A 15,057-nucleotide genomic window follows, 5' to 3' on the forward strand; every position below is an offset into this window, starting at 1 on the left:
GCACCCATAAGAAAATCTCATCCTGAAACACCAACAATCTGAACAACAGGCAAGACTGGTCACATGACCATCCAGTACAAGATATAGGCATTGCGGCATTGATGATTTAGTGATGTTGTGGAAACCTCTGCAATATGACAATTTATACTTCCAACAGACATTTACTTAGCAATTAAAATATAAATTAAATACATTTTTTAATGTAGCCCCTTATATAATGATGGAATTTACATAAATATATCCAATAGACTACCTACAGTTGAGATCAGGTGACAACATAACAAGTACATATATTCAAAATGTTTTGTGATTTAGTGCAATTTTCCTTCTGTTGCTATTTCAATTTGGAATTTAGTTGCTAAGAAAGATAGCAGATCTTAAAAAATTTAATGAAGTTTTTGAAAGAACCTTTCATCCAGCAATAATGCTTGGTTTTCAGGTACAAAATTTATACCAAAGTAGAAATTAGCTCCTATTTTAACTGTCAAGCACATGCAATTTTCCCAGATACCCTCTTTAGAACCAACAAAGGTATCTCAGTGAAGGTGAACAATTAAAATACAAGAAACATTAAACCTTGTTTAATATCTTAAATACTACTTAATTATGAATTTTACAAAACTGTTATAAAGCTATTTTTATTCAGACTGCATTATTTAGATTCTTTGGCTTATAATAAATAAAAACGCAAGACCATATTCAACTTACATTATACAACTGTCTGATTCAGAGAATGCTGTCACTGTAGTTTCATACCCATAAGTTAAAATTTTACTGCTTCAACTGTTTGGTAGCTTGGACATTAAAGTACAAATGTACAAACTTATTTTTACTAGGCAACCATCTGCATTACAACCAAGCACCTTACCATATACATTAGGTTGTCCATTTATTACAACTAGCATTTCCTTAGCATTGCACTTGCCATTAATGACTTTATTTTTCCAAATTAAAAACGTCATGTGTAGACAGAACAAGATTTTGTTTAAAATTTGTACGGTTCAAAGGATTAGGTTCAAAGGATTAAAAAACCTCAGCGGGACAGTAACTGTGCTAGGTAAAATACTTTCGAAGATCAGAGGTGGGGTATAATTCATAATGGACTGGAGCCAGACTATAGTACAGTTTTGTTTCTATCAGCCATATTCCAAACATGCATGGTAAAGAAACAGCAACTGATTAAGAGGATAGACCTGTGTAACAGTGTTGCTAATCACCAACATCATGCACATACATGCACACACAGAGAATTCTCCCAAGATTTACAACGATCTAATAAATGATCATGAAAGATTTGAAATCCATCACTCTAAAAAATTCTCACCATATTTTCAGAATACATTTTTAACAATATATTAAGAAAATTAACAAAACATAAGGAGCAAGAAAAAGTAAAAACTTATTGTGCTTCTATAAAAGCCAATAATTCATCCCAGTAATAATAAAATCCTTCAAGCAATTTATTATGAGAAGTAGTAAGTTCTGTCACAGACAGACATATGGACAGACTAATACTAATATATGGGTGCAATCACAATGTCCCTAATCTTTGCTGAAAGGCAGAGATCATAATGTCTCCTCAATGAAACAATGTGAGTTGAAAAGCAAAGAGGCAAATAAAAGCCATGTTGCAAAAATCTTTGATGAATAAATACTTCATAAAGTTCTGGAACCATACTTTGTAATCAATGCAAGCAACATATTTCTCTTTGTAAATAAATTGATATGTTTTAGAAAAAGCATTGATGAATAAATATAGTATGCCTCAAAATGTATTTCCAAGCAGAGAAGCATCTTATACCCCATTTCAAGATTTCATTAGTTGCAAACAAAATATTCTTGCAAACCTTTGCAGAAGTATTATTTTTGGAATAGTAAAGATTCCTGTTTGCAATGGTAAATTTGATATAGATGAAATCAGTTCTAGGAATCCAGTGAGGTAATCTATGCTTTTATTCTAAGACAAACTATAATTCTACACAGAGACTGAATTAGTCATTTCAGGAAAAGAAAATGTCTCGGGAAATACACACAAAGTCTCACCTGGGCAGATTTTTCGAATCTGTGAGAAATTTTTCTAAGCATGCAAATCCGAATGCTCTGTAGAAACAGTTTCCATCTCCTCGTGTCCTCCGCATGTAATGGTAGCGTGATTCCAAGTCCTGTTATAAAAATACAGAGCTGAGTTATGGAATGTCATTTTTTAAACTTATTTTGTATCACAAGCATCCCTTGAAGGGACTGATGCTCTACTGAATGAAAAGAATTTCCAGGACTTCAATATGAGATTATTTCTTCCTTTTAACTGTTGAGCACTCAAATCTTTGATTTTCTTCATCAATAACAAGCTTTTCAAATTAGCTGCTGTGATTCACATATTGGATATTCTCTTGTTACCATTTTCATGAAGGACAAAGTGGACATTAGAAGTTTTTTGGTAAAACCCCCATTTCATACTGACCATCCATTCAATGGGAGTAGTGACAACATTATAAGACAGTTGTTGTGACAGCCATATTGGAGGTACAACTAGCACCATTATCTCTCATAACTTGGTGAAAACCCCAAGTCATAATGATCATCCATTTTGGGAGAGTAGAGACAACAAGATTTTTGTGACAGTCATGGCACCCATGTTGGATGTATAGCACCATTTTCATTCAAGACAAACTTAGTAGGGGGCCCCTGAGTGGTCTAAAGTGCTCTCCATTACGGATCGCTGCCATCTCACCTCTGTCTGCATGGGTTTGAGTCAAGGATTCGACCAATGTGGGTATGTGAGAAAGCTTGCCAGTAGCTTCTTGTGGGTCGGTGGTTCTTCCCAGGGTTTTCCTGGGTTCTTCCTCCACCATTAGACCATTTGGGGCCCCTATCACAAAAAGTCTTTTAGTGAATGTGAGCATCACATGGTTGAAGAACATTCAGGAGGAGTAGCGTAACAAGAATTTCAAGATGGCTACTGTAGCGGCTCTAATGGATCTCTGAGCAGCACTATTTTCATACTGAACAAACTAGACCATGGGATGAATGTGTGCATAAAGTTTCAAGGCAATTCTTCATGTAGTTTAGAAGGAGTAACAATAACAACCTTGTGCTAACAGACAGAAGGACAACAGACCATCCAATAAGCTTTTCTGGTCTATGACCAGCAGAGCTTAAAATGTGTCAATTAGAATCCATTCCTGTAGGAACAAGTGACTGTACACTTATTTACGTATAAGAAAGACTGTCCAAGGTCAAATCAACAGACAGAATGAAAATAAGGTCTTTAAAAAATATGACAGTTAAGAAGACTTTATTGCAAAACTGTCAAATGTTTATAGGGAAAAATTTTAACATAATTTAAACGCAAATAATAAATGGTTGTCTATTAATAAATCTTTTGTAGTTAGTATTGCTACTTTTAAAAAGGTGAGGCTGAAACAAAGGATAGAACCTTGGGTGTCTCTTTAAATTATGAAAAATATTAGACATGGGTACTTTACTGTGTATGTACAGCAAGAAAAGTTACTCTGAAAAAAATTGTTGTAAATTAAGGAACAAATGGACATTAACAGAGCTAAATCTGAATACTTATCAAACAAAACAAAGGCAGAAATAAAAATATAATCCCGAACAAGAGTCCCTCAAAACTACTGATGCTCTAGTATTTGAAAAGAATTTCCAGGAACCAAGACCATTACGTCTTTTTAACTGCTGAAACCAAATCTGATATTCTTGACAAGTGTTTCAAATTAGCCACTGTGACAGCCAAATTTGATGTAAGATCTGCACTATTTTCATTTAGGACAAACTACATACCATTCAAGAAAATCTGAGGCAAGATTTTCAATATATTCATTGTGGATGCCCTATATGCAGTCATGTCAGCACTATTATCCAGCTAGAAATCATAATGGTAAAAATCACATATCAGTATGACTTTTCATTTCGTAGGAGTAGCAATAATAAAATTTTCAAGATACCACTAAGATGGCTACACCAGCTTTCAGACTGGTGCCATGTTCATTAGCATCAATTAGACATTATGAGATGTCTTCAAGTGATAAACCAGAGGAGTAGCAATTAGATTGTGCAGAAGGCCACTGTGATGGCCATATTGGATATCAGATCAATTTTTAAAAAACTTACAACCAACATCAGATTGGCTCAATATTCCTTTAGGTTCAACTAGAATCTGTAGTAATCCCTTAAAAAGTTGTCTGGTGAAAACACCATTGAAATATAACTTCTGTACTAGAGGAGAAGCAATAACAAGAAGTCTTCTGGTGAAAACCCCATGGATACATGCCAACAGCAGACCTCTCTGATACATAAACATAATTATTGCTAATATAAATGGGAAAAAGTGTAATTTGGGCATAAAATGTATAATCTATTATAAGCTATAATTACAGTACACTTTACAAAAAATGTACATTTACAGTGTGACCCTGCTATAGCATGCATCCATTATAAAAAAAATTCAGATATAACATTATGTATATGTATTTTCCTTGTACACAAAATTTTTTCTTTCTTAAAAGTACAAAAAATAATAGGTGAAAAGTTTATTATCATCTTGGGGATGAGATCACATATGATTTCTAATATAAGACAATCATGGTGTGGCTCCTGAAATTTCATACATAATTTTCTCATACATGAAGTAATAGATTTTTCTTCTTAAAAGTATAAAAAATAACATGTAAAAAGGTTTATTCAGGGATTACATTAGATTTCACCAATGTTGCATATTGCAATTTTATTTTTCTTCTTCGCAGTAAAATATACCATCTGGCAATTTTTGTGCAACATTGTTGGCTGCTTGAACTTGTGTATATAATCTTGGGTTTGGACTGGAGAAATTCTGAGACACCAAGTCGCAAACTTGATATAAAATGCACTGGAATCTATCAATTGTCACATAAACAAATTCTCTGTTCATATTGACAAACCATCTTCTTAACAGCACATTGTTATATCATAATCCGCTTATTCTGACAACTGGCAGAAGTGCTGAATGCTGTGAGATCTCCGCACTTTTTTCCTTTGACATTTCTGGTAGCGGACATCAACCAGATGAGGCACTTTCTTATAATAAATCTTTTGGAAAAAAACTGTGTTGGACTATCAGCCACTCACTAGTAATTAAAATGTTTATTTCAACTGACATTTGTATGTTGATGGTAAGTAAAATTCCTCTTCTTTTCACTCACAGAATTAAATCCTTCATTACACTCACATTTTCTGTAGTAATCCCTGTCAGAACATCTGCTGACCTTTTTTAAATTTCTGATGGTTGGGCAGAAGGTAGCATCATTCTGCCACCAGAAATGTAAAAAAAAGCAGAGATCGGCCTGTTGGTCTATCCACCATTTGAAGGTAGGAACAATGACTGCCACAGCTGACCAAATGATGGCTAATTCCATATTTTAAAAATGTACACTGAAACTTCTAACAAAACTGATTACCTCTGAAGCACCAATCATTCTGTGTAAAAACTAAGCAAATTAAAACATTCAGTCTCAATCAATATTCTACAATTTTTTTTATGTTGCCACCACAAAAAGAAATGGGCATTTGTTTGGTCCTCCAAAACTGTCCTTTATCAGTGACTTCAATAACACATGCACTATTCATCAAACAATCTTCAATAAAAAATTAGAAATCTTTCATCAAAGAAAGTCAGCACCAAACTTAAATAAAAGCAATGGAATCAGATGGATTGTTGCTTTTTCCAAAGCAAATGGAACATGATTATTGTTCCATGAAGTATTCCTTTAGGCAGAAAGAAGTTTATGCTTATAGTCACTACCAATGGTGGCATAAAATGCAAATTAAATTTCCAATATTTTGCAAAGATGTTTGATAAACATTTTAATATGTACACATTTTCATTATCCTATGAATAGATGGTAAGGCAAGACCCGTTTATTTGTTTTAATACCAATCACATCTATAGTAATGAGAATGATGAGAAACAGCTATTGATTGATATTGATTTAATTAAAATACAAAATTTAAAAACCTATGAAATTTTGAAAGACTAATGACTATATGATATTACTGCTTGTTCAAGCCACATTTGTAATGTGCAGAGATTAGTCACTGGTTGTGATCTTGCATATGGCTTTGAAATAGTAACATCTACTCTGTATCTTTTCACTTTTACTTTAGTGTATTTTATAACAATTGGTATTTTTTTTCACTTTTACTTTAGTGTATTATATGACAATGTTTTCATCACTGGCCATCTCAAAACACAGATTTATGTACAAACCTGACTGAAAGTTAAATTCTAAAATTACTAAGGTACAATTTTTTAGAAGCTATAGGAAGATAACCCTTCCCAATAACTGTAATAATATATGCCTAAAAAATAAAAGAACAAGAATGTGATGATCCAAACCTATTTACCATGTTTTATAAAACTGGATGAGAAATATAATATAATATAATATGATATAATATAATGATTTAGAAAGATAACAAGCTCAACCAACCAGATGCAATATTACCTCATTAATATCCAATATCCTGATGACATAAGCACACAAGTGTGATTATATAATTGGATCAGAAATATAGCAAAGTATGGTAACAAACAACTGCTGACAGATGCACAATATACAATATGTTTCCCTGGTCTTACTGTCAGATGGTTTGTACAAAACAGACAGCAGATAATAGAATTTTTGATGCTGAGTACTTCTCTACTCACAAGCAATGCAAGTAGCAAAAAAGGATAAATTCTAGCCGGCACATGGTGTTGTTTGTTTTCATACCTTTATTTTCAGCTTAAAAGCATCATCAGCATCAGCATATTCATCCTTCAGGTTTTGCAAACTGAGTCTCTCACTGACTATATTATTCTGTGATGCTATCTGCAAAAAGCAAATGCAGTAAGCAGAAATATAGAAGTGAGGTAGCATGTTACACTACGGGGAAAAAACATTTACACAAAAGACGAAACTGGAATAAAATGATTTGTGGCTGAAAGTGATGTTGAAATAAAATAATAAATAAAATAATTTCTGTTATTCATTTTGGGATTTTTCAGGTCCTGTTTTAGGGCTAAAGTTTGTCCTCATTTCCAATGCTGAAAACAAAAAATATAAAAGAATACCAGAGGCAATATGTTTTGAAAATTACTATGAGTGTAGCAAGAGATCTAAGGAGTTAGTTTAACCTAGGTTACAGAATTATTTCAATGTTCAAAGTCTCTTCTTTGTAAATTAGCTGTAAAAATGACTCAGAATATATCAGTCTATCTTTTTATGCATAACAATTCCCAATTCCATGGACCTCAGTCTCCTGTTGAAAAATCCCTGCATTTTAACAGCACCCATATCAATATCTTCTCACTGTGAGTCTGACATTAAAATTGTGACATGGGGTGCATTAAATGATGGGACTGAAATCTAGCCATTATTACATTTATATCACAATTTTATGATCTTTTTTGCCATACATAGTTTACTATAAATAAACTTTGACAAAAATTAATTTAGTTTTTAATTCTATGCTTGAAACCTTGTACCTTTGTACATAACCATTAAATTAAAGATTCATGAAACTGAATTCACCACAACAATAGTTTTGAAAATTCTGGGGCACAGCAGTAGCTCAGTTGGTAAGTGTTATATTTGTAATCCAAGGTTTGTGGAATCAAACACATGCCCAGACCAGCCTTAGGCTGTCGCTTCTGTATTCTCCTGTACAGGCATTTGGTTTCCAGTTGCTCATTATCATACACCAATAATCTGCTAAAGGTTCTATTAAAACCATGGACTTACAGGTAACCAACCCAGCCAGGTTTTGCATTACCTGGAAATACCCAATCCAGGTTTCAATATAAAAAAAATTGTGTATTGCCAGATCAAACCCACTCCTTGGGCAGTAATAAAATATTTTTTTTGTTATTAAAAAGGACCTCTTTTATGGTGACAAAATGGGGGTGAGAGAGAGGTGGGGAAACTGGACAAAACAGGAGTGGAGAAAGCAGACCCGGTAAAAACCTACCAGGCCAGGTAGTTTTCTGCTGGGAACCTGGCAAAACTTTCCTAAATGTCCATCCTTAATTAAAATTGACCAAACAAGTATTGCAGAGTGGGTGTAAAGGTAAAGACTGTATCACTCTACAATCATCCATTTGCTCCACAAATACAAGATTTTATTGCCAAAAATATTTATAATTTTACAGTATCATGAATAATTCTTTTATAGTCTATGACTATCCAAAGGTCAAGCTACATAATCATTTATGAAGTATTTCATTGATCTTTCATAACCTAAGGGACCCCATGAGATGACCCACAGGTCAAGTGAATGGTCAGTATGTAAAGCCAAAGTGATATTCAGTTTGTGGTTTTAGCTACTAATGAAGTTCTTGTAGTTTTACCACTAGTTCAGGGTGTATCCTTGCATTTCATGACTCCAGGGTGTACCCTTGCATTTCATGACTTCAGGGTGTACCCTTGCATTTCATGACTCCAGGGTGTACCCTTGCATTTCAAGACTCCAGGGTGTACCCTTGCATTTCATGAGACTGGGTGGGACATGATGCGACATGACTGACAAATTGTTAAAGCTAAGTTAAAAATCCAAACCACACACACATACCACAAGCAAATGCTTTAGCTAGCACTATAAAGTACTTTTATTTTTTTCATACTGGAATCAATTTAATTACAAGTACAATGAACTATCATACAGCTGATTTATTTTTAATATACTTTATAAATACCTGAAATATGCACTTAGATTGAATACAGACCATAAATACAGGGCTAAATAAATGCCACTCATTGACTTGTATTTATGACTGGTGGCTGAGGAAATGTAAGTTCATTTTTTCCAGAAGCTCATCTGATAGGATGAGCAGCACATGAAGCTGATTCAGTGTCATGTACAAAAAGCAAAATGAATGCAGGACAAGTAAAAGTTCCAAGTCATTTACCCCAGTGGACAAATTTCCAATGGATAATTTTTTGACACCTGAAATGTTCTTCACCTTCTGAATACCTTTACCCATTAAATGGAATTCAATGTATGTTCAAATAGTAATAGAAAATCTGATAAAAGATGTTAGCTGTTATTTCTTGCATTTTCACACATGTTGCAGGCTTACATTCAATTTATGAATTAGAAAAACGAGAGAAAACTACAGTACAAGTTTTTCAAGGTGATGTTATCTTTTTCTTTTTTTTACAATTCTTTGCATGATCTGTATGAGATCCAAACCCTCTGCCATTGTAAATGATAAGACTGTCCCACTTTATGTATTTATCTTTAGCATAGTAAATGATAAGACTGTCCCACTTTATGTATATATCTTTAGCATAGTAAATGACAAGACTGTCCCACTTTATGTATATGTCATTAGCATAGTAAATAAGACTGTCCCACTTTATGGATATATCTTTAGCAAATGTAAATGATAAAACTGTCCCATTTTATGTATTTATCTTTAGCAAATGTAAATGATAAAACTGTCCCACTTTAAGCATATATCTTTAGCAAATGTAAATGATAAAACTGTCCCGCTTTAACTATATATCTTTAGCAAATGTAAATGATAAAACTATCCCACTTTATGTATATATTATTAGCATAGTAAATAAGACTGTCCCACTTTATGTATATATCTTCAGCAAATGTAACTGATAAGACTGTCCCACTTTATGTATATATCTTTAGCAAATGTTTTCTTTTAACACCAAGTACAGTCTCAACTGTTTTCTTTAACAGTGACAACTTTAATTCTGCCAGCAATGTCTACTCTAAACTTTGCACTCATCTAATTGACAGAAAAAGTATACTGTTGACGTCTCAAGTGACAGCCCATCTCTTTTCCTGCTAAACGCATTGCACTGTGTTTTAATGATAACATACAAGATTTCTGAAACACCAGTATTTCTTTTTGCAACAGTCACAATCACTGATTTTCATTTTGTGGCAGCTGTAAAAAAATAAGAATGGATATATGCCAAAGACCAGACAGAGGAAAATATCATGCATTAATTGTGCAGAGAACTGGTGTAAAGAGCTACACCTCAAGGCCAAATTAAATCCATTTAACCAGTGTCATGGTATTATTACACCACATCATATGATAGCCCATTGATTCTCATGTAAAGGCCTTACCCTCTCCACTTATTTCCCCAGAATTTACATGGATCTAAAAAATAACAAATTTTAAACAAAAATTGCCAAAAGCCACAAAAAATTATCATGCTGTTGACAGGTTACCAAACTAATGAAATAAAGAAACATTGTAGGTTAGCTATTGATAAGAGTGATGGACTGCTGGCACCCCTTTCTTACATGTCCGTTTATGGCATGCCTATTACTTACTTCAGTCTCCATGACTCTGATCTGGGCCATGGTGGCATCATCATAATTTCTCTCTGGAAAGGTAAAAATAATACTTTAGAATGTAGAAGTGAATTCATTTTTTTAAAATATATATATATATATATATATATATATATATATATATATATATATATATATATATATATATATATATACTGGGAATGGATTAGCTAATTTTTCTAAATTCACACAAATCATTACCAAAGTCACACAAGACAACATAATACAATGAGCGGCATTTATTTAGATAGAAAGCTTTCATTTGGCAACTAGAATATCCTAAAAATAAATTTTCCTAACTCACCAAAATATGAAATAAACATTAAATCACAAACACAGAATCTCCAACAGTCATCATATAAAGTAAAAATAAACTACTATTAGTGGGGAAGGTGTCCATTTATAATGATGTACCCAAAAATCAATGACAACAGCACCCTTGCAAGACAATCATGAAATGATGGGTGACAACTCTTGTGTGCTTGATGATAGAAGGTGTGAAGTCACTTCACTGATTTGCAAGTCAGTGTGCCGAGTGGCTTCAGTTTACCTGCTCATAAGAATTGTGAGAATATTCACATAATTTCAATATAGCTCCTAGAGTGAACAGTGCTCTTAAAATTAAATTTGTGTTGATGTTCTACTGTCAGAAAAGAATTTCTTGGAATTCATTATATGACCATTTCCTTTTTTAACTGCTGAGTGTTGAAGCCACTGATATTCTTAAGTGATATTGACACCATTTTCATTTTGGACAAACCAGATATCATTAAAAAACTATGGGTGAAAACCTATTCTCCCAATATGCACCATGGATATTTTTTATGCACACAATTCATGCTAACAATAGAAAGAGTTTGTAGCAAAGTTAATATTGTATGATATGAAAAGTCTATCAGTTTTTTTTTTAATGCTGAGGTATATCTGAAGCCATAGAAGTTAAGGAATTATGTTGGCAAAACTGAGGTATACCTGGCAATGTTGAAAATCAGAAGTATGTTTGATGTCATAACAAAACAATTTCTCATGTATTGGTTTTGATTGCTAACATTGAAATAGAATATAACTTTTGACATATTTAATACATATCTAATTTTGAAAATGATATTGGAGTATGAAAGCAGCCTCTAAATTCACATCACACTATAGAAGAATTGATTGGTTGTTTTTTAATGGTACTTTTAACACTGTAGCTATAGTATGTCAAGGTAAAGTAAACTAAATTTCTTTCACATGGACACTGAGAAAGTTACAATGAAAGTATGTGTGTGTGATTTGGATTTTTTAACATAGTTTTAACAATTTTTCAGTCATATCGCTATGATGTCTGCAGTGTGGCAGTTAATAGTGATGTCTAGCACTGGGGCATCATGCTGCAGAGATATAGCATCATGTTCCACCCAGTCACATTATCCTGACACCAGTCCGACTATTCCTAACACTAACCTCTTAATGCTGAGTGCCAAGCTGTTAGTTCCATTTTTACAAGTCTAACAATGAAAGAAGATAAACAGTTCTCTCATTAAAATGCAGTACTCAGGGCCCATAACCCAGACATCATACTACAGTGTACCTAGCAAAATGGAAAAAATGTTAAACCTTTGCCTTATTCCATTACAAAAGTAAAAATGACTTTGTCTGTGATGTTTTAGACCTCAATAGAGTGAAAGTAGGAAACTGCTTTTGAAATGCTCCCTCACTGGATAATAATGGCAGACATTGCTGTGTATAAGCATTACCTCTTTACTGGACTGCCTGATTTTGTAACTCATTGGGTACATAAATTCAGGAATACATAAGTATACAATTTGTAGAGAGCAAAGTCTAAATATTATGTGATAAGATTAAACTAAAAATAATTTTTTTTTATGTCAGAAACATTTAGGACAATGCAAACATGGAATCTGAGAAACATTGTAAGGTCAAGGTTGTTTTCTTACATAGACAAATTTTAAAAGCATAAATCTGCAATCCAGTCCATGGATTGATGTCCATAACCTATAATGAGTGAAAGGTTATATAAAAAAAATCCCAGTTTCCAAAATTCATCAATATCGCATGCATGGCACCACACGTTTTTGCTATACACTGATTCAGTTGGAAAGAAGGATATAGTTCATTCATATCTCCAGTGTTATGCTTCAGTTCATTGTCAACGAATAGTAACTGTCATGTTTAATTAGTAACAGTGAAATTCTACATCAAAGTCATGAGGTTAATAAATGGTCAGTCCCTTACTTGGCTCAATGTGCAATATTTTCTTTTCCTTCTCAATGAGATCCCTTTTCCTTTCAAGCTGGTGCTTGGCGACATGCAGTGGGAATATTCTAACAGAGGGCTACATCTGTTCTCTCATGCAAGAAATCTTTCTTCTTATAGTAATTAACTGCACTTTTGCCAGATGCTTTCTGAGCTTCAATTTTTCCGTATGCAACTTCTTTTGTAGGTGCTGTTCCAAACTTTTCCAACTGCGATTACCGTAATTCAGATCTTTATTGCAGAGGTCACAAAATGCCAGCCCTCTAGCGTTCAGTTTTCTTATAAACTGACCAACTAAATTTCCATCAACTTTTTGCTCCAGCCGTTCCCATACATTTTTTAAAACTTTATCTAAACTTTTCCTGTCATGGTCTCTCTCAACAACTCGGGACGCCATGTTTTGCAAGCATGCTTTTTTCCATTGCCATCAGTTTCCATTACACGAAGATTCACTGGATGAACTTAAACCTTTGACAAATCTGAATACTTTTTATGAGAGTCATGTGCTAACTAATATATGGATCAAATAATTTACATGGGTTATTGTGGAATGGGAGCAGACAGAACATTTTTTAAAAACCGGATCTGAAATCATATAAAAAAAAGGACTTGATCAAGAAAAATCATGTCTGTACAATGATAGGGGCAGTTATGTTTTCCCTATAGCACTGATTGAAACAATTAGCTGTTAATTATAACTGTCTGCCTGATCCTAGGGAGTGAGAACCCTTATCTGCTTTCATGTATTAAGTATCAGGTTTTAAGTAGATTGAATTATGGACTGTGAAAGTGGTTTTAATAAGATTCACAGAGTCGAGAGAAGAGAGGTGTCAGAGCTTTCAGTGCAAAAGGATTAATTAGATTTTCTATCTCTCTGCTTTAATGGATAGTTACATTTTAACTCTAGAGGAAAGTAGGGGCTTTCTTGTGTAATGCAACACAAGGCTAAAGGAGTGTACATAGTACATATTGCAAATAAACATTTAAATAGCAGAATTATTTTATGTATTTCTGAACCCATCATATTACAATATATATTTTTTTTTACCATGGGGAAAAAAGTGCTAGGGTCAGCAATGAAAAACAGGGATGATCGACCAACTGGAAACATGCTTACTTTTTATTTGTTTGGCCTAACCACATTATAGTGAGAACCATGATATACTGAGAACAGTTTTATAAACTGAACAACAGTATAGTGGACATTTGCTAAATAAAGGTGTTTTGAAAAGGAAACAAAGTTACAACACTAAGCTTCTCATTATTTTCATTCAATACATGTTGTTATACATTAGTATGATTTTGGTCATGACATCAGTGATGGTACAAGACTGAATAAATAAATAAATTACTTACTTCAGCAACACTCCAATAAGTTGGTAAATTAAAAGAAAGATAAACTTGTTTATTTATTTCATATAAACCATGAAACAAAAAGGAAATCTTCTTTTGCCAAAGTGTACTCTGTGCAGATTCATCACTTTGCCATCAATTAGAATTAGCTTCAGGAGAATGAATAAAGTAAATACATGTATTTGTTATCTAAGGGTATTCATGCAAAAAAGTAAAACTCTTGAAATGCTCTGTTTACTCATAGCTTTTTATTTCTTGAGCAGATAGATGCAGCCATTTATATCTGCTGTATGCTTTAGGAAGTGCTCTCTTTCCCTAATACTACATATAATGAAATTTCAGTCACTGGACATGAAAGTAATAGAGGTATGCCAAAATTCTACCTTTGCTTATTGCAAATGCACATAACTTAACCTTATATGTCCCAATTTTAGAAATACTTAAAAACTGTTAAGTGGAACCATTATTCAAAATGATATCTGACTTTTGTAACTACGTAAGGCATAAAGCAACACTGCGAGTGAGGTTAATTAATCTTTTATTGCCACTGATCTATTCTTCTATACTGATTGAACAGCTGATTATTACTGATATTGATGGGCAATTTGAAATGGCAACAGGAGGTATCATTGTTATTTAAGATAGATTTACAAATCAAATGCAGAAATATGCTACATCAAAGACCACTTCATCATGCCTTAACTAAAGGGCCTAGGTATGCATAAAATAAAAAACTGAAAATCAACCGATAATGTTTCTTTATTTTTTTAAGAACTATATAATCATAAAAATTTCTTGAGAACCAACCCAGTGCCAGTTTCTTTGGTCTCTGTCTGTCTCTCGAATTCCACATTTTAACACGTGCCTCTACTTCATGAACTGTATAATATTACTCAATATAATGGTCACAATTATTTTAAAAATATCGCAAATTTGATGTTACAAATCCAAAATGTACACAATAGACATACAACGTAAGACATATCACCCAATATTTTTGTTCGGGGGTGGGTGGGGTTGGTGTGATGGGTCCTACCACCTAACTAATGGCGCTGTGTAGCATGTTTTGATGTTGACTAACAGTGT

At 33.3% G+C, this 15,057-nt stretch overlaps 1 protein-coding gene across 1 annotated transcript in view; it reads right to left on the reverse strand.

Moving 5' to 3' along the window:
• Positions 1–15,057, reverse strand: part of LOC149804448 (ubiquitin thioesterase OTUB1-like) — a 30,869-nt gene that overhangs the window by 14,360 nt on the left and 1,452 nt on the right. Inside the window, exons 2-4 of the mRNA XM_089940559.1 lie at positions 10,339–10,391; positions 6,768–6,866; positions 2,044–2,162 (exon numbers count right to left, since the gene is read on the reverse strand). Coding sequence (XP_089796685.1) covers positions 2,044–2,162; positions 6,768–6,866; positions 10,339–10,391 — 271 coding nt within the window. The remainder of the gene's footprint in view (positions 1–2,043; positions 2,163–6,767; positions 6,867–10,338; positions 10,392–15,057) is intronic.

Source organism: Sinohyriopsis cumingii, chromosome 2 (assembly GCF_028554795.1).
Source record: "Sinohyriopsis cumingii isolate HCF-2022 chromosome 2, ASM2855479v2, whole genome shotgun sequence".
Lineage (NCBI taxonomy): Eukaryota > Metazoa > Mollusca > Bivalvia > Unionida > Unionidae > Sinohyriopsis > Sinohyriopsis cumingii.